Source organism: Setaria italica, chromosome VII (genome assembly GCF_000263155.2).
Source record: "Setaria italica strain Yugu1 chromosome VII, Setaria_italica_v2.0, whole genome shotgun sequence".
Lineage (NCBI taxonomy): Eukaryota > Viridiplantae > Streptophyta > Magnoliopsida > Poales > Poaceae > Setaria > Setaria italica.
Window position 1 is genome coordinate 26,956,929 of NC_028456.1, and position 23,535 is coordinate 26,980,463.

The 23,535-nt window shown below is 46.2% G+C and overlaps 3 protein-coding genes across 4 annotated transcripts; 1 reads left to right on the forward strand and 2 right to left on the reverse strand.

The window, feature by feature from the left end:
- The first annotated feature begins 2,178 nt into the window (after positions 1 to 2,178).
- Positions 2,179 to 4,615, forward strand: LOC101784382 (rop guanine nucleotide exchange factor 3). Its single transcript, XM_004976425.4, has 7 exons — positions 2,179 to 2,714; positions 2,821 to 2,937; positions 3,044 to 3,198; positions 3,318 to 3,392; positions 3,500 to 3,787; positions 3,880 to 4,212; positions 4,314 to 4,615. The coding sequence occupies exons 1-7, from the start codon at positions 2,402 to 2,404 to the stop codon at positions 4,431 to 4,433; spliced, it is 1,401 nt and encodes a 466-aa protein (XP_004976482.1). The 5' UTR covers positions 2,179 to 2,401; the 3' UTR covers positions 4,434 to 4,615.
- A 197-nt stretch (positions 4,616 to 4,812) lies between these two features.
- On the reverse strand, positions 4,813 to 10,403 carry LOC101783438. Of its 2 annotated transcripts, XM_004976423.4 has the most exons (8): positions 9,937 to 10,403; positions 9,400 to 9,780; positions 8,567 to 8,741; positions 8,375 to 8,427; positions 6,331 to 7,789; positions 6,133 to 6,227; positions 5,815 to 6,043; positions 4,813 to 5,731 (listed from the first exon to the last, which is right to left on the reverse strand). In XM_004976423.4, exons 3-8 carry the CDS (start codon positions 8,700 to 8,702, stop codon positions 5,154 to 5,156), a joined length of 2,550 nt encoding a protein of 849 aa, XP_004976480.1. In that variant the 5' UTR covers positions 8,703 to 8,741; positions 9,400 to 9,780; positions 9,937 to 10,403; the 3' UTR covers positions 4,813 to 5,153. The 2 variants fall into 2 exon arrangements, with proteins under 2 accessions (XP_004976480.1, XP_022683948.1); XM_022828213.1 differs by having other exon boundaries at positions 9,400 to 10,403.
- Positions 10,404 to 14,441: 4,038 nt separating this feature from the next.
- LOC101784788 (branched-chain-amino-acid aminotransferase 5, chloroplastic) lies at positions 14,442 to 22,832 on the reverse strand. Its single transcript, XM_022828540.1, has 11 exons — positions 22,709 to 22,832; positions 18,373 to 18,705; positions 18,162 to 18,261; positions 17,528 to 17,705; positions 17,208 to 17,384; positions 16,995 to 17,126; positions 16,816 to 16,914; positions 16,153 to 16,269; positions 15,723 to 15,818; positions 15,487 to 15,599; positions 14,442 to 14,876 (listed from the first exon to the last, which is right to left on the reverse strand). The coding sequence occupies exons 1-11, from the start codon at positions 22,830 to 22,832 to the stop codon at positions 14,756 to 14,758; spliced, it is 1,590 nt and encodes a 529-aa protein (XP_022684275.1). The 3' UTR covers positions 14,442 to 14,755.
- Positions 22,833 to 23,535: the final 703 nt, after the last annotated feature.

Below are 23,535 nucleotides of genomic sequence, written 5' to 3' on the forward strand. Positions count from 1 at the left end.
GGCCAGCCCCAGCGCGGCGGCGGGCCGCCATGGGTGACCTGCCTGTCGGCGCGCTGCGACGGCGCTGTGCGGCCTGGGGCGGCTGCTGTCGTCGGCTCACGGCCCTGGCCGACGGCGGGGGCCGGGTGGGAGGTGGCGGGAGGGAGGCCGGCAGAGGGAGCCGAGTGGGAGGAAGGCCAATAAATGAGGGGCAGGGTATCCCAAGACCATTTAGTCCACTTTAATTCACCCCATATGAACTAGAGGATTAAACATTTTAGTTCACATTTTAGTTCGCTTGTTTAGCACTTTACAGACTAAAAATGCAAAAAATGAGTGCACTAAACTTTAGTCCTAGTAACCCTTAGAAGGCAGTCATGGCGGCCACACGGGCTGACTACTCAGGCACGCGGTGGCTCCATGAGTGCATGGTTTCTGGCATCGCAACTACTGCCGATGGGGCTAGGGTGCATGGAACTATTGAGCGCAACCAGCCTGATTACAATCTGGAAATGCATTAATAAGCTACCAGTTAGTAATTTGCACCCAATTAAAAGCTGTGATGGTACAAGCTGGATGCTTATACGAATTGCTCTGTTTGCAGATTAGGCCTCCAAATTTAGATACTTCTGCCAATTTTTTAAGCATACAGGGGTGGACACAGCACATCTAGTAAGACACAATTACTTCTTCCATTTGATTCTTCATCAAATAAAAACATAAACCATCAGCTAAACAATGCAATCCTGTCTAATCCAGGATGCTCCCTACAAATTTATGAATGAAAGGATAAAAGAAAGCTCCAAAACCTCTGCCCATAATCTGCTGGATTTTATAAACAGACAGCACTATTCAGCAAGAAGCCAGGCTAACCAAACAGTCAACACACGTTCATGAGCATGAAACAGACCTAACGAGCCTAGGCACGTGGCGCTATCCCGTAGGCTATCATGAACCACACAACCCAATCAAAAGAGTTGGCTAAGCGTGCTTAGGATAAACCTAAAAAAAAGTCCCATCAGCTAACCTCGACAGGCTCAGTTCATTATACTATGCAGCCTCTCCTCTGCATGAACTCGGCAACTCGCTACGGCGGCAGTCCTCTGCTCGTACTGTCACAGCTTGTCAGTCAGCTGCGACATTTTTTTTTAAAAAAACTCAGCTGCGACTTGTGAGCTGTGGATGGAAACCCCAAAATGCCCTGCTTTCTTGTATTCGCGCCAGACAGAGTGCCTTCGAATTAGGCCTCCTTTTCCTCTTTTCAGAATTAGCCCGGGTCCCTTTTCCTGGCAGAATTAGTAGGAAAGGCTAATGAACAGAGACATGGACCAAGAAAGCAACGTCTCCTTTCCTTCCGAGTTCCGTCCATGGAGGAAGGACAACGGGGAGGAGACGAGTGGAAAGACGGTAGTGATTGCCCCTTTGCGTTGCGGTGCCAATCCGCCGCGGGGGGGGGGGGGGGGGAGCGGAGGGTTCCCAGCTCACGCAGGCCGCCGGTCATGATCGGGGACGGGGGACCTTTCGTCTCGTCGTCCCTTTGCCGTCCGTAATGCCGCCATGATTCTGGCGACCGGCATGCTCGCGACTTTGTGTCAGGCGACATGGCTGGGCCCCCGCTGCCACATGGCCATTGGGGGCTTTCCTTTTCCTGTAGCTCGGCAGTGGCCGCGGCCGCGCGTCCGTCCAGCCCCCTTGCCTGGCCCGAATTGACAGCTCGGGCAGCGCGCCGGCGGCTATTCTACTGCTGGATGCTGTGGCTAGCTTGTTTACTGGCAGAGATCACATGATTAGCTCAGTGTGGCAGTGTTGATTAGGACAGAATCGAGAGCGATACTGTCGTAGACAGAGAGTGTGTGACAGTGTTGAGGCATTGGATCCTGCAGCTGTGTGCTGTTTAAGGATTCAGACCCTGCTGCTGATTAGTCATTAGTGAGCTTAATCGCGGTGCTGCAGTGTTAACGATGCTCATGATCGTATGTCGGCACTCGGCGGTGCGTGAGAGCCCCTGTCGCTTTGCGACTGTTAATTGTGTCAGGCTCAGGCATGGCGTTGTTGGATCTGAGCCTGCTTCCCCTGCTGCTGCTCGTGTTTACACGTTTCAAAGAAAATTTTGGCGGGTAGACAGAGGTAGGGGATAAGCAGGGGGGAGGGGAGGGGCATCATCGGCATCGAGAAAAGCGAGGGAATCGCACGCTTCCCCTTCCAACCGTAAAGTAGGGGCCGGGCGTACCTCATCGCCGTCATCGTGGGCCTCGGCAGTCGGACACGGCGAGGACCCTATTTCTCTCTGCTCATTCTATTCCCTGCCCCCCTCGCCTTGCCTGCCACTCCGGCCGCGTGCCGCCTGCCAGCGTCCTAGGAGCCCCCTGCCCTGTCCGCCACTGCCCGAGCACAACCGCGTGCGCCGTGGAGCGGCGGTGGGATGGAGACCCCGTCGTCGACGTGCGACGAGGGCTCCGAGCTCGACGCGCGCTCGCAGTCCGACTACGCCGACTTCGACGACCTGGACCGCCCGCCGCGGCGGGGCGGCCACCACCGGGAGCCGTCCTCCGACGCGTCCTCCGAGTGCAGCGGGGAGCCCGGGAGCCCCTACGGCTCGTCGCCGTACCCGCGTTGGCCGGTGTGCGCGCTCCCTGCGCGGGCGACGCAGCCAGCGCCGCCGCTGCTCAAGAGGCTCAGCACGACGCGGCGCGCCGGCGCCGGCGGCGGGCGTGAGGGAAAGGCCGGCGACGGCGGTAGGTCCCCAGTCCCACGAAGGAAGACCTCTCTGTGACTCTGTGGTGCTTTCAAATGCTTCTGGACGCTGGATTGCTGATTACCTTGCGTTCCATGAATTCGCAGAGCTGCAGCTGATCAAGGAGAGGTTCTCGAAGCTTCTTCTGGGCGAGGACATGTCCGGGAGCGGCAAGGGGGTCTCGACCTCCGTCGCCATCTCCAACGCCATCACCAACCTCTATGGTCAGAGCACATGCTTTTCCTCGCCTCAAAGATCAAATCTTTAGCCCAGTGCCGCCTGGTTAGGAAAACAGAGCACGCTAATGTTCGTCGCCTCCTCTGCTCACAGCCACCGTTTTTGGGAGCTGCCACAGGCTGGAGCCCCTGCCGGCGGAGAAGAAGTCCATGTGGCGGCGAGAAATGGACTGCCTGCTCTCTGTCTGCGATTACATCGTCGAGTTCTTCCCTTCCAAGGAGATGCTGCCCGACGGCACCACCCGGGAGGTGAGAATTGAAAATTTGAAACCGCACAGCTTGAGAGCTGACGCGTTGATGCTATTCTGGAGAACAGTAATAAGCTTTCTGCCGTGACGCTGATCATCGACGCATTTTGATTTTGTCAGGTGATGGCGACCAGGCCGAGGCCCGACATCTACGTCAACCTCCCCGCCCTCAAGAAACTCGACGACATGTTGCTTGTAAGATCCAAGATTCTTCGTATTATGCATGACATGGACTCGAGCCATAAAATCTGCTGTTTGTTCAAATTAAGCGTGGCCTGAATTGTTCTTGTGCACTTGCGCAGGAGATTCTGGACAGCTTCCAGAAGACTGAATTCTGGTACGTCAATGACAAGGGCCAGAAAGACGATTCCGTCGCGACGCCGTGCCGTCCGGCGAGCCAGCGCGGCGATGGGAAGTGGTGGCTGCCCGTGCCGTGCGTCACCAAGCCGGGGCTGACGGAGACAGCGCGGCGGGACCTGCAGCAGAAGCGTGACTGCGCGAGCCAGATCCACAAGGCGGCCATGGCCATCAACAACGGCGTTCTCGCCGAGATTCGGATCCCTGACCTGTACAAGCAAGCACTTCCCAAGGTACGGTAACTTCAAATCCTTTGGTACCAAGAATTGCGTGCGATTCATCAGCAACGCTGAATCTAAAAAGGTTTTCTGAATTCCGATTCCAGTGCGGGCGGGCGAGCGTGGGGGACCTGATCTACCGGCACATGTCGTTCCCGGGCAAGTTCTCGCCGGAGTACCTCCTGGACTGCCTGGAGATCTCGTCGGAGCACGAGGCCCTGGAGGCGGCGGACCGCGTGGAGGCGGCGATACACGTGTGGCGGCGGAAGGCGAGCCAGAGCCACTCGAGGTCCCCATGGAGCGCTGTCAAGGACCTCATGGAGTCCGACAAGAACGTGATGCTGGCGAGCCGCGCCGAGGACGTCCTGCTCTGCCTCAAGCAGCGCTTCCCCGGCCTCTCCCAGACCACGCTTGACGCCAGCAAGATCCAGTACAACAAGGTGAGTGAGCAACTTCAACTGAAGCATGAGCATCTCAATGCAGCAGCAGCATCTGCATCTGAAGTTTCTTACGGAGCTTGTGATATGAATGGATCTTGCAGGATGTTGGGCAAGCGATCCTGGAGAGCTACTCGAGGGTGCTGGAGAGCCTGGCGTACAACATCGTGACATGTATAGATGACGTTCTCTTCGCGGACGAGGCCGCCAGAAAGATAGCATGAGTGATCATTTGTTCATCCTTCCTGCCTGATCCGGGAAGCCAAAAATAAGGGGGTCCATGTCCATGATCCATCCACAGAGTGTACATTATGCCATAACTTGTAGCAGTAGTACCATCTATCAATGGAAGATAGCACGAGCAGTTAAACACAGTACTCTACTCACCTAGTGACCTAGGTAGCCATGTCTGGGGTTCCATTTTCATACCAATGGTCCCTCAGGGCCTTTGCATACTCTGTCATCACCATGGATGTCAGATGTCACAGCTGTGTGATTGCAGTATCAGCTGAAGTAGTGACATGTGAATCTTTTGATACAGGGCAGCAATATAGTTTATATCTCATAAACAAAGGAAAACAATATACTGCTAGCAATGAAAACTAAGGAATTACCACTTTATAGACGGAATAAAAGGGGCAATTTATATAGATGTGTTTATTTTGATGTTCCCACACCTCTAAGGAGAATAAAATGAGCTTAAAGAAAATGAATAATTCTGGCATCAGGAGCAACGTTCAATCAGGATTATGACTTACAATTTACAATAAGCAAAAATTCGTACGGAAAATGGACATCAGCTATATTGATGAACTGCCTAACTCTACAATTTTTGGCATCCTGCTGAACTCACTTTTCTCTATCCTTTCACAAAAGGTTTCTGTATCTATTTAACCCTGTCAGTACTGATCGAATATGCCTTCATGTACAAAAGCACTAGAGTCTTAAAGCCACAAATCAAAAATCATTTCCTCCAGTAAGTCATCAAGCAAACCATCCCACAACTCAACTACAACGCTTTCAGAATCGCTTCGAAGATCCAGCCACGACCCAGTGTCCAAGTCTTTCATCATCACCTGTTCTAAAGTGTTTGGAAACTCATCGCCGACAAGAGAATCAATGCCCTTAGCCACCTCTTGAACAAGATGTCTTCCTACTGGAGCTGGTCTCGCATTGTGTTTCAGAAAAGCAACCCAAGGGCCGGTACCAAAAAACTTGTCCCTTATCTTGAGGAGAACCTCTTCCACACAATCGAACAGAAGCACTGCATCATCTGTCAGGCAGTACGAGTTTCCTACTTCAGCCAATACAGATACGTCAAGCAGTGGCTCTTCTGTATACCATATCTGCAAATTTTCTTCGGACAACAGTTCTGAAGCTTCTAGCACGGCCTTAATGAAGGAATCCCTTGCATCTTTATCATCCAAAATAGCTACCTGCGGTTCACCCCACAAGGCTGGGGATGCCGAAGAAGTGTCAAGCTCTTTGAAGAGAACTCTAGAAATAGGCATGGACAACTCATCTGCAAGCAAATAGAGCTTTGTTCTATTACTGTTCAGGTTATACGAGGTACCAAATGAGAAATTCTTGTTTTGAGTTTAATACCTCGCTTTCGAGCTTTGTGTCCAGGACTGGTAACTTCTCGTAAGGCAGGATCAAGAACGGATTGTGGACTCAGTTTCTCCTCTTTGTCATTAGTATTTTCCGGAGAGTAAGGAAATGTCAGTACAGATGGCTTGACTAATCCACCAATTTCCGATGGACTATGGTTCTCTTGTTCATTAAGGGCCACTTCTTGCAACACATTCATGGATAATGGTTCCTCTGATGAACACTTCAGCGGAGGAAAGAAAAGGGGAAAAAAATCAGTGATAAACACAGAAGTTTTGAACTTTGTTGAATTTGCTACAAAGTATGTCTTACTTCGTCTGGATTTTTTCCTTCCACACTTTCCTGAGAAGTTTCAATCTCAGCACAGAGCTGTGGGTTTTCCACTGCATCCTGTACAGTCTTAACTCCTGCATAAGAATTATGAATATATTGAGCAGAACAATAAACCAGAAAAAACCTGAAGGGCAAATAGAAGCATATCCTACAGTACAAATAATATGAACAAATTACCTTCACTGTTCAATTCCTGTGAGATAGCACCCTCATTTTGTGGATGGTTTCCACAATCTGTCTTGAGCTCAACCAAACTTTCCATACCCAAGTTGCTACTGTCAGCTGATTCTGTCTCCTGATACAGCCAAGTTGGGTTAGGACTTGCTGAACCATCCTCTTGCTCAATTGTATGCAAGTTCAATGGATCTGTAGCTTCATGTGCTATGCTAATATTATCCTCTTGAGGGCAATGACTTGGAGAAAATGCAGCATTCTCTGGTAATGAAATTAATCTCTCAAAAGATTCAGATTTCTGTACAATATGAGAACTGTCTTCTCCTTGATCATTTAGTCTCTCAATTATATACATCTTAGCTTTTTCATAGGAGAAAGAGCCGACACCATGAGCAACATCATTTCTCATTCCACTTCCACTATCTTCTGGGACTGTTTTCTTGTCAACAATTGATGGTTCCTCAGCTACCTTGCTGTCAGAAGAATCTGTACTTGCCAAACTCTCCGACATACTTGTGACTGGAAGCTGTTTGCTAGTATCAGCCTCAGCTTTATGGAAAGTATTACTCATGGAGTTTAACTGATGATCCTTCCGATTTTCTCTAACGGCAAGCCTTAGCCTCCTTTTGAGCTCTCTAAGGGAGAATTGGCGATCAGGTTTATCACTGGCTTCCTGAACTTGCAAATCATTATGATTTGATAGTGGTGACGAAGTTGCACTACTTGAGATAAGACTGCTGTGACTCCTTGCAGGACTTGGCTTCAAGATTACTATTCTGCTAAAGCCACGAGAACTATCATTTAAATTTGGTTGTTTCCTCATGACCAACTTATCCTCCTTCAAGAAAGAATTATGCCTTCTTTGCACCTTACTTGGAGAAGTCACGGACTGCTCTAGATTGTTTTGCAACTCAGTTTTTTCGTCACATTCTTCACATTCTAACTTGGTACTTCCTAGTGACATGTAAAGGTTTTGGAGGCACTCTAACAACCTAGAGCTTGGGTCTTGCATAAGCATAAGAAACAAGTCCTTGTTTGAGCTCAGTAGCTGTAGGGCATCAACAAACTCTTTGGACCTAGCTTCACCACTGCTGGTTATGTATTCTTTGTTTGCAGATTGATATCTTATAACTGCTTCAGCAACATCTTCCAGAGCTCTCTGAATACTAGAGGGGATCTGATAGAGCTGAGCAGGAGGATCAGTATTGTCTTCTTTGTCAGTTGAAACGGAACTATGACATGATTGAACTGAATTGCTGATTTCTTGGCTTTCAGTACAGCTTCTGTAGATTTCCATGAGACTTGCAGCCAAGTTTAGATCAATATCTTCAGAGCATATCCCAGTTACATTTCTTTGTGCTTGCTTCAAGGGCTGTGTGCTGCTGGCCATCTCTTCTTCCATCAAAGTTTTAATACTTGCCCTACCAGCAAAGATCAATTCAACCCTATGGTCTTTGTTATCCTGAGAAAAATCAATGAATTTGTTTAAATGATTGTATTCATAAGCTCTAACAAAGGTTTGAGAAACTTATGTGATGCCGCACACGATGCTCAAATAATTAAAACATCATTATTTTACTAGTTCAATCTTTGGCATTAAAAACTTTCTGATTCTGCTTACATTTTTCGTGGAGATGTGTCTTCAAAACACTAAAAAATTCTGAACTTTCATATCTGGAGGCTTGCAGTACTACTCAGTCGCTGACTAGTACTTGTATTTTTGAAAAATATATAGCAAAAACACTTTATAACCAAAGTAAAAAAATCTACAGAACAATTAGTGTTATTAAACATTATCTAAAAATGTTATAAGACAATTTTGCCAGCAAAAGCACATATTGTACCATTCTGAATGCGTAGGACAAGCAGCATAGTGATGCAAACTAAACATGTCAAACAATCCTAGCAGGTTAGATTTGTAATGAATTTACAATTTATTTACTTACTTCCATTTGTCAGTTGTTAGTTAGAGACTGGGAGAGCACAATAATTTCGTAGATACTATAGAAAAACAGGATAAATAGCTTTTCATCTATTGGAAACTTACATTTGATGATATGTTTTCATGGACATCTTCAAAACCTTTTGGTTCTCTTTTGACTGCATGAAGCACATAAATTACTATTAGAGAAATCATGGATCTCATATTATCAACTATAAAATTAGCTCATACTGCTATATTGCAGGTAAGGTCTTCATCTCATTTACGTCAAAACTTAATGTTGCTGAATGTGCTCACCTCTCCCATCTGAAAGAAGTTTTGGACTGCGACGGAAATCAAGCATGCGAACCAGACCAGACATACAGCCCACCTGGATTTTCTCAGACTTGGAATGCTGTTTGTAACTCTTCTTTGCCATGATAGCTGAGAACATGGTCAGATAACTTTCCTTCTAATGAGACAAGCTTACAACCTGAATGCCAGAAACACATGCAGTGGCTCAGAATGAAGCTGTATGAATGATACAAAATTAGAAGTACAAATGCAAAAAAGCTTCCATTTTTCTACACCCCAAGTCCCGACTACCCCTGTTTGCTCATGTCTCTTCCAAGTTCCAATGAAGGGTTTCAAACTATAGTACAGTTGTCCTTAAAGGAAACAAACATAGAAGGGGAAAAAAAACACATTGGACCCCACCTATGCATTATGCCGATTTTGACATGCTCGATGTTACGTGCCTTTCTACCCGGATTACAGAGCCACAAATATTTCAAGGACCATTCGTTTGGGTTCTACTGATAGAAAGGTGCTATAAGCATTTTAAATACTATTTGCTCGAAAAAAAAAAGAATTTTAAACACTAGCTGGAATCAGATAAACAAAACATTGCGGGGAATACAAAGGACAAGATTGATGAAAACTCTTCCCCCTCAAATTCAAGAATCAGGTTCGTGCACTAAAATTCTCGAAAAAAACACAAGAACTGCTAATGGTGAACAAATTGTAATATATTGTTAAGCCTGATATACTGACTAAAAATTGCCTCATTGACAAAGTAAAATATCAAGCATTCAGATGAATAAAGCGTCCAAATTTGCTAGCTTTTACCAGTACTTGATCGGAGAACTCACCAATCAATGACAGCCGACGCAGTTCTTCTACGCTTCAAACACTGTGCCCAAAAGGCCAAAACCCAGAAAATATTGCAGGCTGGCACAGGTTAGGATGCTTTGATAAATGATAGCCCCCAAGTGAAGGTCCCTGAAACTGCCGTGCTTCCTCGGTTTCCAAGAGATGCCGAAACCAAGTCCGGAACAGAGAAACTCTGAAGCGGCAGGAAGGGATATCTCAGCAGGAAAGAAAGGAAGCGAATTGTTTTTTCTTTATTCCCTCTGATCTTCCGCCAAACAACACGCAGAGCACACCAATCTTCCCATCTCCATTCTCCAGCAATTGCAGAATCTCACGAGCAAGACAGACCAGAGACTCAGAACAATCTCAGAAGACAGAACCTAAAAGCCAAAGGAAACCGATGAGCAAACCACTCGTTTCCCTTCTGATCCTCTCGTTCTTCACAGGAGCCCCTCAAAACTCACAGAGACCAACGCCAAGATCGAATTTTCCAGCCTCCAAAACTGAGAATAAATAGCGAATCAACGGATACTCACAGCCAAAAAAAAAACTGCCTCTTTTGCAGAACCGCACGAACGGGCCAATCGAATCCTAGTTGGCTAGTTTCCTTTCTGATCCTTCCTTCCTTCGAATCCTTCAAGATACGGGAGCAGAACCATGCCCGGCACCGGCAACAACGCATGCACCGCTTCTCGCCGCCGGGGAGAGGCTTTCTTGGGATGGGACGCCGGAGGCCTTGCCACTGTGGCCGCGCCAACCTCTGCCGCTGCCGCTACCGTGTCTCTCTCATTCCCGCATTCTCTACCCCCCCTCTAATGGCGGACGGAGAAGGTAGGATTTGGAGGGTGGTCTGTACTTTTGGCTTTGTAGATTATTGCGGGGAGGGGATTTGGATTTGTCTTTTGTCCCTATTTTGGCCGCCTCCTCTTTTTCTACGTCAACAGGTGCGCGATCAAGATCAAGCTCAGCACGTAGTGGCTGCCAAGGAAAAGGAAAAGGGGAGGTGAGAACAAGAGCGGACAACGCTATGTTGTTCGCTCGGCAAATCGACATATACAACCTTGAATTTAACAACTAATTAATGTTTGTGCCAGTTGGGTGGTCTGAATTGGAAATACACAGATTACAGGGGATACTTCGTGTCTTTATCCTCTTGGCTATATATTTTTATTAAATGCCCCTAAAATAAAATGGGCACAAAATATTCTCTTTTTTTCAAGAATGTAAATCTGCATCTGGACTGTCACGTGTGCACAAGAGATTGCATATGCGAAATAGTAGATCGGGTATCGTATGCGTTCATATGTTTTAAGTTACTATGACATCTCATTAATGTGTCCTGATTTCTTTTTTTTGGTGGGTAGTGTGTCCTGATTTCTAGATGATCATATCTCATAGTGGAACATAAGATTGAGTTCAAATTTTATTTAATTAGTACGAATACTATTTCCTCTGTTGAAAGATACTCCTTTGATCAATTATACTAGGCAATGTCCTTGTAGCAATAAATATCGGTGTACCTAACAAGAATGAATAATCATTAGACAATACTCCCTCCGTTAATGTTTATAAGGCGTACACGCATATTAAGATTCGAACGTTTCTATTTTTTACCAATAATTTAACCAATATTTTTTTATTTTTACGATGTAAACTTGAAATGGTTGGATTTGTGATCAAATGTACTCTCCAATGATTATAAGCTCATAACCATAAACAATATAATATAAGATAAATTAATGATCAAATTATAATTTGGGATCATATCACGCCTTATAAAATAAATGGAGGGAGTACACTTCTCTTATTTGCGTGTACAAAGCCGTCTTGAATTAATTAGGCCAAACGTTTCCCTCAATCTTTCTGACTTTTTAAACTTTTAGTATATCAATTTTGTTTCAACTATCTCTGTTTTGAATCGGCATAGCTATAGTTGCAGCTCTTGGCCAAACTCTGTAAAGCATTTGATAATGTGTTTACCTAGAGTGAAAAGGATTGCAAGACGTCGATAATAGACAAGTAAAAGTCCAGTATTTTTTTCAGGCTAAAATGTTTCATGCATAATATGATTATATACTTTATGCAACAGTTTCTAATGAAGCTGAAGAATAAGGGGGGAGTTCTAATAACCGGCCTGCATATACATACACTCAAAGCCTCAACAGCAACGGTCGTCATCCAATTCTTTATTAAATTTCAGGACTTGACAGAGACAAACCAACTAATAAAAAAGATTCGCCAGAAAGCTGTTGGATTAAGATGCATAACAAACGACTAAAAAAATTCCCACACTCCTTATGCTTTTTCGTCAAAAAATTATATCTGCAACAGTACCATAGCATAATCAAAGAATTCTTGAAGATTTCCAATAACAACAACGGGCGCTTTAGAGACGTTTTGCACTTTCAGCTGTTTCGGGAAGAAGTGCATACGGTCGCTGCAGGCCTGCACGTACACGTACGGACAAATTACGTAGACGCTACTTCCTGATACGTACAAACCTGCGTACCAAAGATACATCTCGCATACACGTGCAATGTAGTAAAAGTTTGAAGTTGAAGCCACAGGTACACGTGGTCGCTTCCAGAGCCATCCGATCAGCAACAAGGGATACGATTTGCTCCGGACCTTGGGCATCAGGTAGGGCCGTGTGAACGTACGTATCCCACGTACTGGTCTTGTGGACGCGGAGGGCGACGCGGAGTTGTCGGCCGCCGGTCGAAGCTTGTGGGAGAAGTGGTCGTTTTCGTGTGTGTCGGCTGGTGCCTCTCAAGAGCTAGTAGTAGCCGGCCTTGTGTGGGTATTCTTCTGTGACTGTTCAACCTCCCCTTTCTCAACTGCTTTGTTCGCTCTCATGAGTGGTGGTGATGATTCGTTTTGGTCGTAACCAAAAGCCTCGTGAAGGGCTAGTTTCCAGCTGCTGCAAGTTCAGGGGTCGTCTAGGCTACATCGTCTCAGGTTCAGTCAGACCTGAATAAACAAAATGAAACAAAAAGATGTTAAACATTAAGACCCGTTTGGTTCTTTAGTCCCTCCTAAAATTCCTATCACATCGAATATTTAGATACTAATTAGGAGTATTAAACATAGACTAATTACAAAACTAATTGCACAGATGGAGACTAATTTGCAAGACGAATTTATTAAGTCTAATTAGTCTATGATTTGACAATGTGATGCTACGGTAAACATGTCCTAATGATGAATTAATTAGGCTTAATAGATTCGTTTTGCGAATTAGCCTCCATCTATATAATTATTTTTATAATTAGATCATGTTTAGTCCTCTTAATTAGTCTCCGAATATTTAATATGACATAAATTTTAGTTCGGACTAAAGATCTAATGGTAGCCTGTTCGCTTCAGCTTATAAGCCGGTTGAAAAGCTAATTTGTTGTGAGAGAAAAACACCCCTGAAGTAGCCTGATAGAGCTAAGATATTCTACCGGCCATGACAGGGATAGGCCATGACATGATTCATGAGCTTCTGGACGACGTGGCTGTTGCTGCATGATACAGCACGCCGTCCACATACCACGTCACGTCGCCTGTTCCCTCTCGACACTGCCTACTGCAATCGTCACACCCACACGAGCTGCAAATTCGGCCGGGATATAGAGATTAGATGGCCATGCCGTCATGCTGATAGATATGATGGGCGACGCCGACGGCTGCGTCCATCTAGGTAGGCGATGCGCATCACCCTGACCTTTGCCTTTGGCGCGCCACCAACTCTGCACAAAAAAATTCTATCTTTTCATCGTCACCGAGATGATGATCTGCGGATGGATACCCGGCTAAATTTTTTAGCATATGTTATATTGGAAGTTTGGAATTAATTAGGAGTATTAAATATAGTCTAATTACAAAACTAATTACATACATGGAGTCTAATTCAGAGACGAATCTATTAAACTTAATTAGTTCATGATTTGACAATGTGGTGCTACAGTAACCATTTGCTAATGATGGATTAATTACCTTAATAGATTCGTCTCGTGAATTAGACTCCATCTGTGCAATTAGTTTTGTAATTAGCTCATATTTAATCCTTCTGATTAGCATCCAAACATCTGATGTGACACTGCTAAAGTGTAGCCACTCGTATCCGAATATCCGTGCTAGGAATAACCGTGCATTGTTACTGGTCACATCTCTGAAACACCGGCGCTCATGTTTGGCTGTTAGCAGATTCTCTGTTGCCCCAACGTGCTGTCGAGGATAAAATACGGAGGAATCCGTCAGATGTCTGGGAGAAGGTTGGTTACACTGAAAACCTCACCGGTTAGCACTAGCAGCCACACGGGCATGGCTCGTCGCCTCGTCCATTCGGGAGGTGAACACTTCACTGGCCACTAAAGGCGCTAACGGAGACAGAAAGAACCGTCGCCTTCTGCCCTTCTATTGTTGGAAGCACAAGAAACTGGTGGTTAAGACGTTGATGTCGCAGTAGTCCAACCTGCATGCAACTCAGCAACTGCCAATCTCCTTTTCAGAAGCCAGGAACAGTAGCAGGTAAGCAAGCAAGCTTTGGCTCATGGTTTGACGCGTCCTCGCCAACAATCGGACGACAGGTGGTGGTCTATCCAGACTCTCAGAAGTCTAGAAGCAAGATGGAACTGCTTGAACTTAAACCTCGTCTCATCTGCCGTTCATGGCGAAATAATGCAGCTGCTGATTGAGGTCTCTGATGAGCTGACAGTGCGTCACGGGCTGCTGGTGCTGTTGTACTGAAGAGATCGGATGGCAATGGATCATGGTTCTTATACCTCCTTCATGATCCAACTCAGCTCTATCTATTTTTAGCTCAAAATCATATATTATAATGATCCGGTTCTTATTGAGCTCGACCCTTAAATTTGCAAGGTTAAATTTGAAGACACTTTACCACCCCTACTCACATCATCAGGTGCAGGGCTCTGTTCTGCCTGCTGTAGCCATTATTGGCAACATGCTCTCATGTCTGCCCTGTTGTCACCTGAAGAAATGCAACCAGGCACGGTCCTGAATGCAGGACCCCCATGGGTCATGGCCCTGCCCAGCGGTCCAACTGTGTCAATAATTTACACATCAGAGAGCAAGCCACATGTGTATACACTATACACTTGTACAGTGATCATGACAACAAATGTGGTTTGGGACACAGGTAAGATCCACTTTATTTACATTAACCGTGCGGTCAATATCTTGTGTGTGTGCTGCACGAGGAGTGCCTCTACCTCTGCTCGTCAGATACCATGGTGAGCAAAAGTTTGGGGAACTGCACAACCTGGCGGGAGCCCAGAAATAAGACTTGTGTTGAGACTCTGAGAGAACAGAAATAGAAGTAGCATAGACAGTCAGGTGATAAAGCTGCTAATTTAGCTGCAACGTCCATCCGATGCTGTCCTCCACAAGACCTTTCTGGATAGCTGTGAATGCTGCATAGAGTTGCTGAGACACCACTCCGGCCTCCTGGCTCTTCCCATACTCCACTCTGTAATGGGCACTGGATCAATGAGTATTGATTGTTTTCACTGCGAGTACAGCAATTATTTGATGACATTGAAGAGCACTCTTTCTTTTCTAGTATTTTTTTCGAAACACACACAAACGCTCACAACACACACGCACACTCGCCCCTATGAACATACGCACGCAACCTACCCTATGAGCACCTCTGAGAGATTGAGTTCACAGGTCCTCATTATTGACGGGTACGTCAGCTACCAACTGAAAGCACAACGCCGATTAAATCCTGGAATAAATCCAGGAAAATGCGAGCACCTACGCCGAGTCGAGGACTCGAACCTTGGTGGAGAACCTTGAAGCTGAGCTTCGCTCAGTTTGCATTTCTTTTCTAGTATTGTGATACGCTACGGGCTGAGGTTTTAGAATACAACTGGATCAAGGAAAAATTCAGTGGGACGAGATACTGGAGCACAAATGTCAGCACTAATGATTTACTGAAACTGCATATCCATACTGCTCTTGTGAAATACTGCTTTTAGGCATTTAACCAACTCATAATTCTAGCGGACCATCAGTTATTACTCGGACACTCAAATAGCACAACGAACAAAACAATACTTGGCTCAAGTACTTACTTTCTTTCACGGTAAGTGATGCTACCGACGGGTGACAGTACAACAGCAGTTCCAGTACAAAAGACTTCATCAGCCCCAAGCAGCTCATCTATTGTAATATTGCACTCTTCCACCTCAAAAAATTTTGGAATAGAAAATATGATAAGAAAGGAAAAGATTGTTGCATATCTCCTGTCATTCAGATGAGTTCAACACGACAAGAATTGCAGATAGATGAATATTCCAATTTGATCTACCTGAAATCCAAGACTTTGAGCAATTCCAATTACACTTTTTCTTGTGATTCCGGGAAGAATCGTTCCCGTTAACAGTGGCGTAGAAATAACATTATCCTGCCAGGAAAAAAATTGTATAGCTCTAAGGCCAGTTGTGTATTTGTATGAATTCTAAACTTAACCATCCGATGTTAAATTAGTAAATAAATAGAATGCTAACTGGCATCCATTGTCTTTCAGTTTGTTCACTAAATACAGCGAATTCTTGCAAAAGACACAACCAGTAGATTACACAAACATACTAGCAAATTCCAGGCAGAGACCAAGGGGCAACTTCACTGGTAAAGCTCAATGATGTATTCTCTTTAAAAACTTATGATGTGATTAGTCAAATTTGATTTATCCTGGCATTTTCCAAGATGCAGTTGCAGAGGTGGTCAACCTATCATACCTTCACCATGAATATATTACAAGAAGAAACTTCCTCCACGAACTTGTTATGGACAGAATCCAAGTATAGAACATCAGAGTGGCCTTTCTCCTTGGCTCTTCTCTGAGCACTAACAACCTGTACATGGGCATCAATTATCAAGAACCGCACATAAATGTGCAAATGTCCCTCAAAACTAAAGCTGCATGCACGATGCATGTTCATTTTGTGATAGGTTTATCTTGTTACCAGAAAAATTTATGCATTAATATACACCAAATGTGTGGATGAAAGCTACTAATAATCGCTATAACATTATTGTAGATCGAGAGTCGAGGTTGCATCAAACAGCATATCACTTGAATATAAGTTGAGGCCAACAATAAAATAATAGTGAAATGCCAAAATGATGGTCTATGATAATGTGTCGTCTAGGGCAATGTTCTGGATGTTGTTCGAGATTCCAGTTTATTGCCAACAACTGGAATCAAACTAGTTGAAAAGGGTCTTCAAAATTCAAACATGCTTCAAATTCAAAACACAGCAATCTGATAGGATGATGTTTGCTATCAGATTTTTTTCTGAAAAAAAAACAGTGGTTTTCCTAACCCTTTTCTAGGGCACTGAAATCAAAGTAATTGAGGAACCAGAAGAATGACGTGAAGAATCATATTTGCTTATTACCGAAGCATAATTCCCAATAGTCTTTATATCACCAGTTCCACCAGGCGCAGCACGGTGGTATTCTTCCTCAGTTAACAAGCTGATTGGAGATAAACCATCCTGATAACAAACAGGGAAGTTCTTTAGATAGAACACAACATCAATTGTAAGCAGAAAATAAACAATGTAAATCATTTGACCTTGAAATAATGCCCAACTGGACAAACAAACACAATAAATGTATATTGTGGAGCAGGTGCTACACCAAGGATAGCCCCACTTCCAATTAGCTGCGGTCTGATATACAAAGAACCTTTACCGGTAGGAGGTACCTGTAGTAGAGCACATGGTCCATGAGAAACCAGAGATGCATCACATGTAATCATTCAACAAGAGACGTCCCACATCCTTACCCAACGCTTGTTTGCCAGAACAGTTAGCTTCACAGCTTCTACGAATTGCTCTACGCTTGGTGCAGGCATGCATAACCGATCTGCGCCAATTCTCATCCGCAATGCATTTTCATGTGGGCGAAAAAGAAGGATCGATCCATCCTCTTTTCTATGTGCTCTTAGACCTTCAAGCAATCCCTACCGAAGTTTTATAATAGTATTAGAGCATTGCCAGCATGATGGTGCAAAAGAAGACAGGGAGGCTATTTATATAAAACCATTGTTTCAATGTTCAATTAGTGTTCTTGAAGGAAGATCTCGGAGAGTCGGAGTACACAAACCTGACCATAATTCAACACTGCAGCTGCTGGATTCAGCTCAATTGGCCCATATGGCACCAATTCACCCTTTGTGAACACCCCATCTGAAGAGCATCTCATTAAATACATGAAGTCCGTCGGAATCAGTTGAAATCCAAGAGCGTCCCAATTGAAGTCAACTAGGTCCGGGGTCCCTGTGCTGAAACATGCAGCTCACATGAGCAAATGCTTCCCATAATGAATCTGAAGCAGTGATCGTGCAACTAATAATTTCTGCAGCGATCTGCGCATAACCATGAGTACTGAGTACTAGAACAATTTCTAGTCACTAAGCCCATTCCTCATCTCCCTCAATGATAAATATAGCATGACACAACCAGTACTGCCGATTGTGTGCCTTTGCTTCATAAAACCTGAATTCTCAATCACCCGTGCCTCGAGCTCGAAACTTTTACTTTTTCCTAGTTTTGCCTTATGTAGTTATGTCGTGCAGGGTAGTGTTAAAACACGAAAAATCAATCTCCATTGCAATCACAAACCTCAAATGGTTAATCAGTCTTTTGCTAGCAATATTAGTAGGCCCAATGCATGATCCCAAAGCAAAGGTACACCAGCGCAAAGCAAAAAAACTATGAATCAATTCGTGGTGTCATACTTGTATGCAGTCGTCATCAGAGTAGAAAACCGGCTCCTTCTGCAACAGGATCTGGTGGGGAGGATGAGGAGACAGTGCACTGCGTCGATTGGCTCCAAATCTGCAGGCTTAACGGCGTCACGTCAGAGCCGACCGGCCAAGCCGCCAAGCAGATGATCTGAGAGCGGCCGCGCGCGGCCAAAAGGTCAAAACCACAAGGAAATCCACTCACGTGACGGGAGAGGAGGCGCGGGGATGGCGCCGTGCCGCGGCTGCCGGAAGCGGGGAACGCGAAACCGCGGCCCGCGCTGGTGCGGAGCTCCATTTGTAGTCTGGGTGGAGGCCGGCGACCGGTCAGTAGGTTGGCTCGCTGGTTTGGTGGGGGGAGAGGAAGGAGTCAAGGAGACGCGCGCCGGCGCGCGCGGCGAGGGCGGCTGCGGCAGCAGGGGAGGGCACGAACGACTGCCCGAACGGGTCGACGCCGCCGAGCCGCCGGCGCGTTGCCATTGGTCGCCTGCTTCGATTGCCGGGTCGCAGTCTCCGACTCCGAGACAGGGGGCCGGGGCTGGCTCCCGAGGTGCTCATTCCCAGTGCATGACAGGTGGGACGTGAGGCGGCGCGGGCCCATCATGTCGGTGACGGTGGGTGGGTAACTTTAACGGGAGCATGCAAAACCTGAGGCGGCGGCGACCGCTGTTTTGACTGGGACGGACGGTTCTGTTGACCAGTGATTAGTACTCCTCCTAGTTTCCATGCAAGAGACTGGGCCCCAGGACCAGCATGGGCTGAGTTTCGCTCTAGGCCGGCCTAGCAAGAGAGATGGGCCTAGGCATGATTCCAGGCGAAACTCTCAGAACAGGTAGGGGGGGGGAAATGGTATTCCATGGCAGACAACCCTCTTTTTTTAGACGATGTCAGGCAGGCCGTGATCAAACAAGCACACAACGAATAATCACGAGATTCTTTTTTTCATTTAAAAAAAGAATCTCGTGATTATTCAAGAGAAAAAGTTTCAGTGGCTGTAGTGTCAGACGACGACTGACAGAAAATACGCAGTAATGGGCAAGTGAGCAACAGGCGATGCATACTATGCACGTTCACCATTTCACTTTCACAACCAGAAGAAGTGAAGAACGTAATTAACAAAGGCCATGAATATCCAACTATAAGGAAGATACGGTCTAACGGTCGTGGAGATGGAATACCCAACTGATATCTTTCAGCATCATTTTTGTTTTGCTGGTGATGCGGTGATGCTACGAGAACTCGACACTGTTTGTAACGTTCGTGACGTCAGAGAGAATTGCGCGGCTTCTTCCTACATACTCTCTGAAAGGGCACTGCATGACTGCTACTTTCCTGCACCAAGAAGCAGCAGATCTGAAATGGAGACTGCCGCGAGCCCGCGAGGGGACAGATGCCGGAGAGCACAGCACAGCTTCAGAATGGCCGCGAGCAGATCTGCGAGCAACACCGGAGAGCCGGTCGAGAACCCGCACGTCGAGGACAAGATTTTCGTTGCCGTACCCGAAGATCTCAAGAGCGGCAAGAGTACCTTGATGTGGGCTCTGCAAAACTTGGCGAAGCATTCCTCCATGTCCAGGATCATCATAGCTCATGTCCACAGCCCTGCGCAAATGATCTCCAGTAAAAAGTAAGTTCCTTGTGTGCTAGGGCGTTTGGATAGCAGGAGCTAAACTTTAACCCTGTCACATCGGATGTTCGGATACTAATTAGGAGAACTAAATACAAGCTAATTACAAAACTAATTGCAGAATCCCTAGGTTAAATGACGAGACGAATCTATTGAACCTAATTAATCCATCATTAGCGAATGGTTACTGTAGCACCACATTGTCAAATCATGGACTAATTAGGCTTAATAGATTCGTCTCGCGATTTAGCCTAGAGGTTGTGTAATTAGTTTTGTAATTAGTCTAGGTTTAATACTTCTAATTAGTGTCCAAACATTCAATGTGACGGGGGCTAAAATTTAACCCCCTCCTCCCAAACACCCCTTAAGAAACAAATTAGGAAATCTATCAAGTTTGGTTGGCCTAAGCTCAAATGAGCAAATCTGATAACACGAGCATCGCTGGCCTATTTCCAAATTTCCTCAGTGTGCCCTCTGTTGTAAGTTCTGTAATTTGTTTGAATGTTACAAGACCATGCAGCAGGGCAGTTCACCTAGTAGAAGAGTGCAAAACCGGATACCAACTTCCTTCGGGCATTTTATCCATCCTCAAAACAGTACCATTCCAGATGCTGACCTCGCTAAATACAAATAACTAACATGAACATTCCCCGAACCAGAAAACTAATCTGCAACCGAAATGTTTGGTACCACTAGCACTAGTAAAGCATGTTTTTAGAATCCAGTTTCCAGAGTGCCATGAATTACGAGCTCCATGGAGCTTGCGAGTTCCAAAATGTTGAGGCAAACATCAACCAGAAAAATACCTGAGCATTCTGTAAGGAAGTGAACAAAAGGAACAATATAGCACACCTTCACGGGTGTCACATGTATACTAATCCTAAAAGCAGGGTATCTATTATCCTGAATCCTTGATCATGCTTGCCCAGCGTTTTAGACGGGTTATTCCAGGAGATTTTAGGATTTAGTTCAAAATTGTACCAACATACTAGGAACATGAACCAGAAAACTGAAAACCCCATTCAAAGCAGGCACTAGTTGTTGGAAATATGTGCCTACAAAACATTCCAGATTTAATTTGGAGGAAAAACACATTGATAAAAAATGATGCAAGCAAATAAATCATTGGTGGCAGTCTCGCGCCGTCGAGGTCGAGGTGATCTTCCAAGTCCTGGACGTCCCAGTAAAGTTCCGGAGGAACCCTGCACTCCAAAGCTCTTGCCTCTTGATTTCCTTGCTTGTCTTCTGGTTGGCATATGCATGTATGTGCATGGCTTCACGTCTCCTTGCTTGCAGTGGGCTTCGGTCTTGTAACTGTGCCAATGAGCACCATTGGCAGTCAGCATGATGATGGCGTGCATCATCATCATAAACACCGTCCTGTCGGCTCCGGCAGCCACGCGGCCTCGCCGTCGTCCTGGCGCCGATCTTACGTGCTTAGCAGCCTTGGGGCATCGTCGTCGTCGTCAATAGCACCATCTTGTTCCTCGGCTCCGGTAGCTCCGCATCGCCGCTGTCTTGGTCGTCTGGACGCCGCTCCTCCGTTCCGGCAGCCTTGCAGCATCATGGCAGCACTTCCAGCATCCTTATGCCTTCGGTGGCGACATCGATTATATCCGACACCTTCAGAATCCTCGTGTCGGCGGCGGCCAGGCCGTGATGGGTTGGTGACACTGCTACTCCACGGTCGATGAGGATGAAATGATCGCCGGATCGGAGTAGTGTAAGAGCCACGTCCTTCAAAGTTTTACTTGCTAGCCTTCTGGTTATCTCCAGGTATAGTCCACATGCACGTACGTGCATGGCCTTGTAAGCCTTCTTGCTTGCATGCATGCTGGAGGGCATTGGTTTTCTTGCTTGTATACCAATGAGTACGCTGATCTTCTAGCTGTGTGTACGAGCACCTCTGGCCGTCGGCGTATGCGGGTCGCACGACGGCATGGCACCATTGCAGCTGCATCGTGTTGCCTTCGGTCGGTCCGCACATCTTACGGCATCCCCGGCAGCACTCGGTGTAGATGTTATCGGCACCATTTCCAGAATGCCCAGCAGTTTCGTGGCGTCATGGTCCTTGCGTCTCCGAAGATGAAGGCCATGTCTTCCTTCTTGCTGGCTCGTCTCGCTCGCTGGCTTTTGGTTAGACTCCGATCCGGTGCGGTTGCCGGCTCTGGGCGGCAATGGTGAGCGGCGAGTCGTCGACGATGGTTGTGAGGAGCGTGGCCGGTTTGGTGATGATGGACGCCGACCTCTCAACGGAGTGCGTCGGCCTTGACTCTTGAGGGCATATGTTAAAGTATGCCAGCATGCGGCGATTGGTCTCCTCCGGCAGCACGCGGCGTCGTGTCGTTGGCCGTGCCTACTCGTCGCCTCCGTCAGTCACATGGCGCCGACATGGTCTCATCATCTTCGCGCCGTTCTCCCATCCTAGCGGCCTCGTATATGTGCATGGGCGCCATGCATGTAAAACTGTCGCCATCCATCGGCTGCAATATTAGCTTGTGCAACACACCATAGAATATTCATCGGCTACCAGTTCTTCGTAGTGACGAAAATTCCTCGGAAGAAATACTGGCCGATAAAAACAAGGCTCGTCTAACATCATCTTATTATATTCCTGAAACCATCAACAGAGACTATAAATTGGTCATCGGCTCCATCAGCTTTCATGTTAAAGCCAACACTTAGCCCCTCAAGCTTCCGTACTGGTGACCACCCATGGCATTTAATAAAGTCATACCAATAGCCGATACCTCTCTTATATGTCTTTGCTTAACTCTGAAGCTGACACTGAATATTTTAATAGCCACTATTCTCTGATATGATCGTCCAGGCTAGCAGCTTGAACACACGCGTGCATATATGTGACATGTAGAACATAGGTCCTCAGTCGCCGTTAATCATCAATCGGACCCACCGTCAATGTCTTCGGGGATGTCGGCTGCGGCCTTGAAGTCAGCCATGCGTTCTGCGGCCTCCTCCGGCGTCTCGGCGATCATGAGCGTGAACAGGACGGATAGTGCGGCGCCGATGTCGAGCATAACGCGCCAGCCAAGGTAGAACGGCGAACAAGCGAAGACGTAATATCATCAGCTTACGCCGGCAACGAAGTAGTCAAGCACCAGCGTGACGTAATCGCCGACGAGGCCCATGAGTAAGGTGCTGGAGACGAATGTGGCCGGAACGACGACGGTGAACCGGTGGCCGTTCCAGTCGGATGTCTGTCCCGCCGCAAGGGTTCCATAGGCTGTTCTTGCATATGTGAGAGCAATAATATTCTATTTGCACGTATCTGATCCTTTGACTTGGGTGTCTCCTGAAGCCATCGGCTCCATTGGTACTTTCATCGGCTGTATTTTCATCCACCGGCTATTCTTTGAACAAGCAGCCGATATGTCCTGTAGTGAGCTTTTTATCTTGGTCCCACACGCCTGCATGTATGTGCGGCATGCATATGTGTAACATGTAGCCGATTTGATTAAACAAATAAACTTGTATGCAATGAATCCCCTTTCTCATCATTACGTGTCTCCATAATTAACTTGGTACCAGATCCATCTGAATAACACGTAGCCGACGGGCATATCTTATCAGCTTTTAGCGTCAATGTTATACTTTGATCTGCCCCAAGACGATATCATCAATTCTGCATCGTCTCGATCACCTTAAGATTTTATGAACGTGTCCCACCAAGCATGCTAAGAGCGTATTAACGTAAAATCTGAACCTCAGACTTCTGCGTTG

Excerpts from the sequence above, each read along its gene's own strand:
- LOC101784382 (XM_004976425.4), top strand. The coding sequence starts at position 2,402 with ATGGAGACCCCGTCGTCGACGTGCGACGAGGGCTCCGAGCTCGACGCG. Across the intron at positions 2,938-3,043 it reads CGCCATCACCAACCTCTATG|CCACCGTTTTTGGGAGCTGC; the intron begins GTCAGAGCACAT and ends CTCTGCTCACAG. Across the intron at positions 4,213-4,313 it reads GCAAGATCCAGTACAACAAG|GATGTTGGGCAAGCGATCCT; the intron begins GTGAGTGAGCAA and ends TGGATCTTGCAG.
- LOC101784788 (XM_022828540.1), bottom strand. The coding sequence starts at position 22,832 with ATGCTCGACATCGGCGCCGCACTATCCGTCCTGTTCACGCTCATGATC. Across the intron at positions 16,270-16,815 it reads CTATTGGGAATTATGCTTCG|GTTGTTAGTGCTCAGAGAAG; the intron begins GTAATAAGCAAA and ends GCCCATGTACAG. Across the intron at positions 15,819-16,152 it reads GTAATATATTCATGGTGAAG|GATAATGTTATTTCTACGCC; the intron begins GTATGATAGGTT and ends TTTTCCTGGCAG.
- LOC101783438 (XM_004976423.4), bottom strand. The coding sequence starts at position 8,702 with ATGTTCTCAGCTATCATGGCAAAGAAGAGTTACAAACAGCATTCCAAG. Across the intron at positions 7,790-8,374 it reads ATGAAAACATATCATCAAAT|GATAACAAAGACCATAGGGT; the intron begins GTAAGTTTCCAA and ends GATTTTTCTCAG. Across the intron at positions 5,732-5,814 it reads ACACAAAGCTCGAAAGCGAG|ATGAGTTGTCCATGCCTATT; the intron begins GTATTAAACTCA and ends ATTTGCTTGCAG.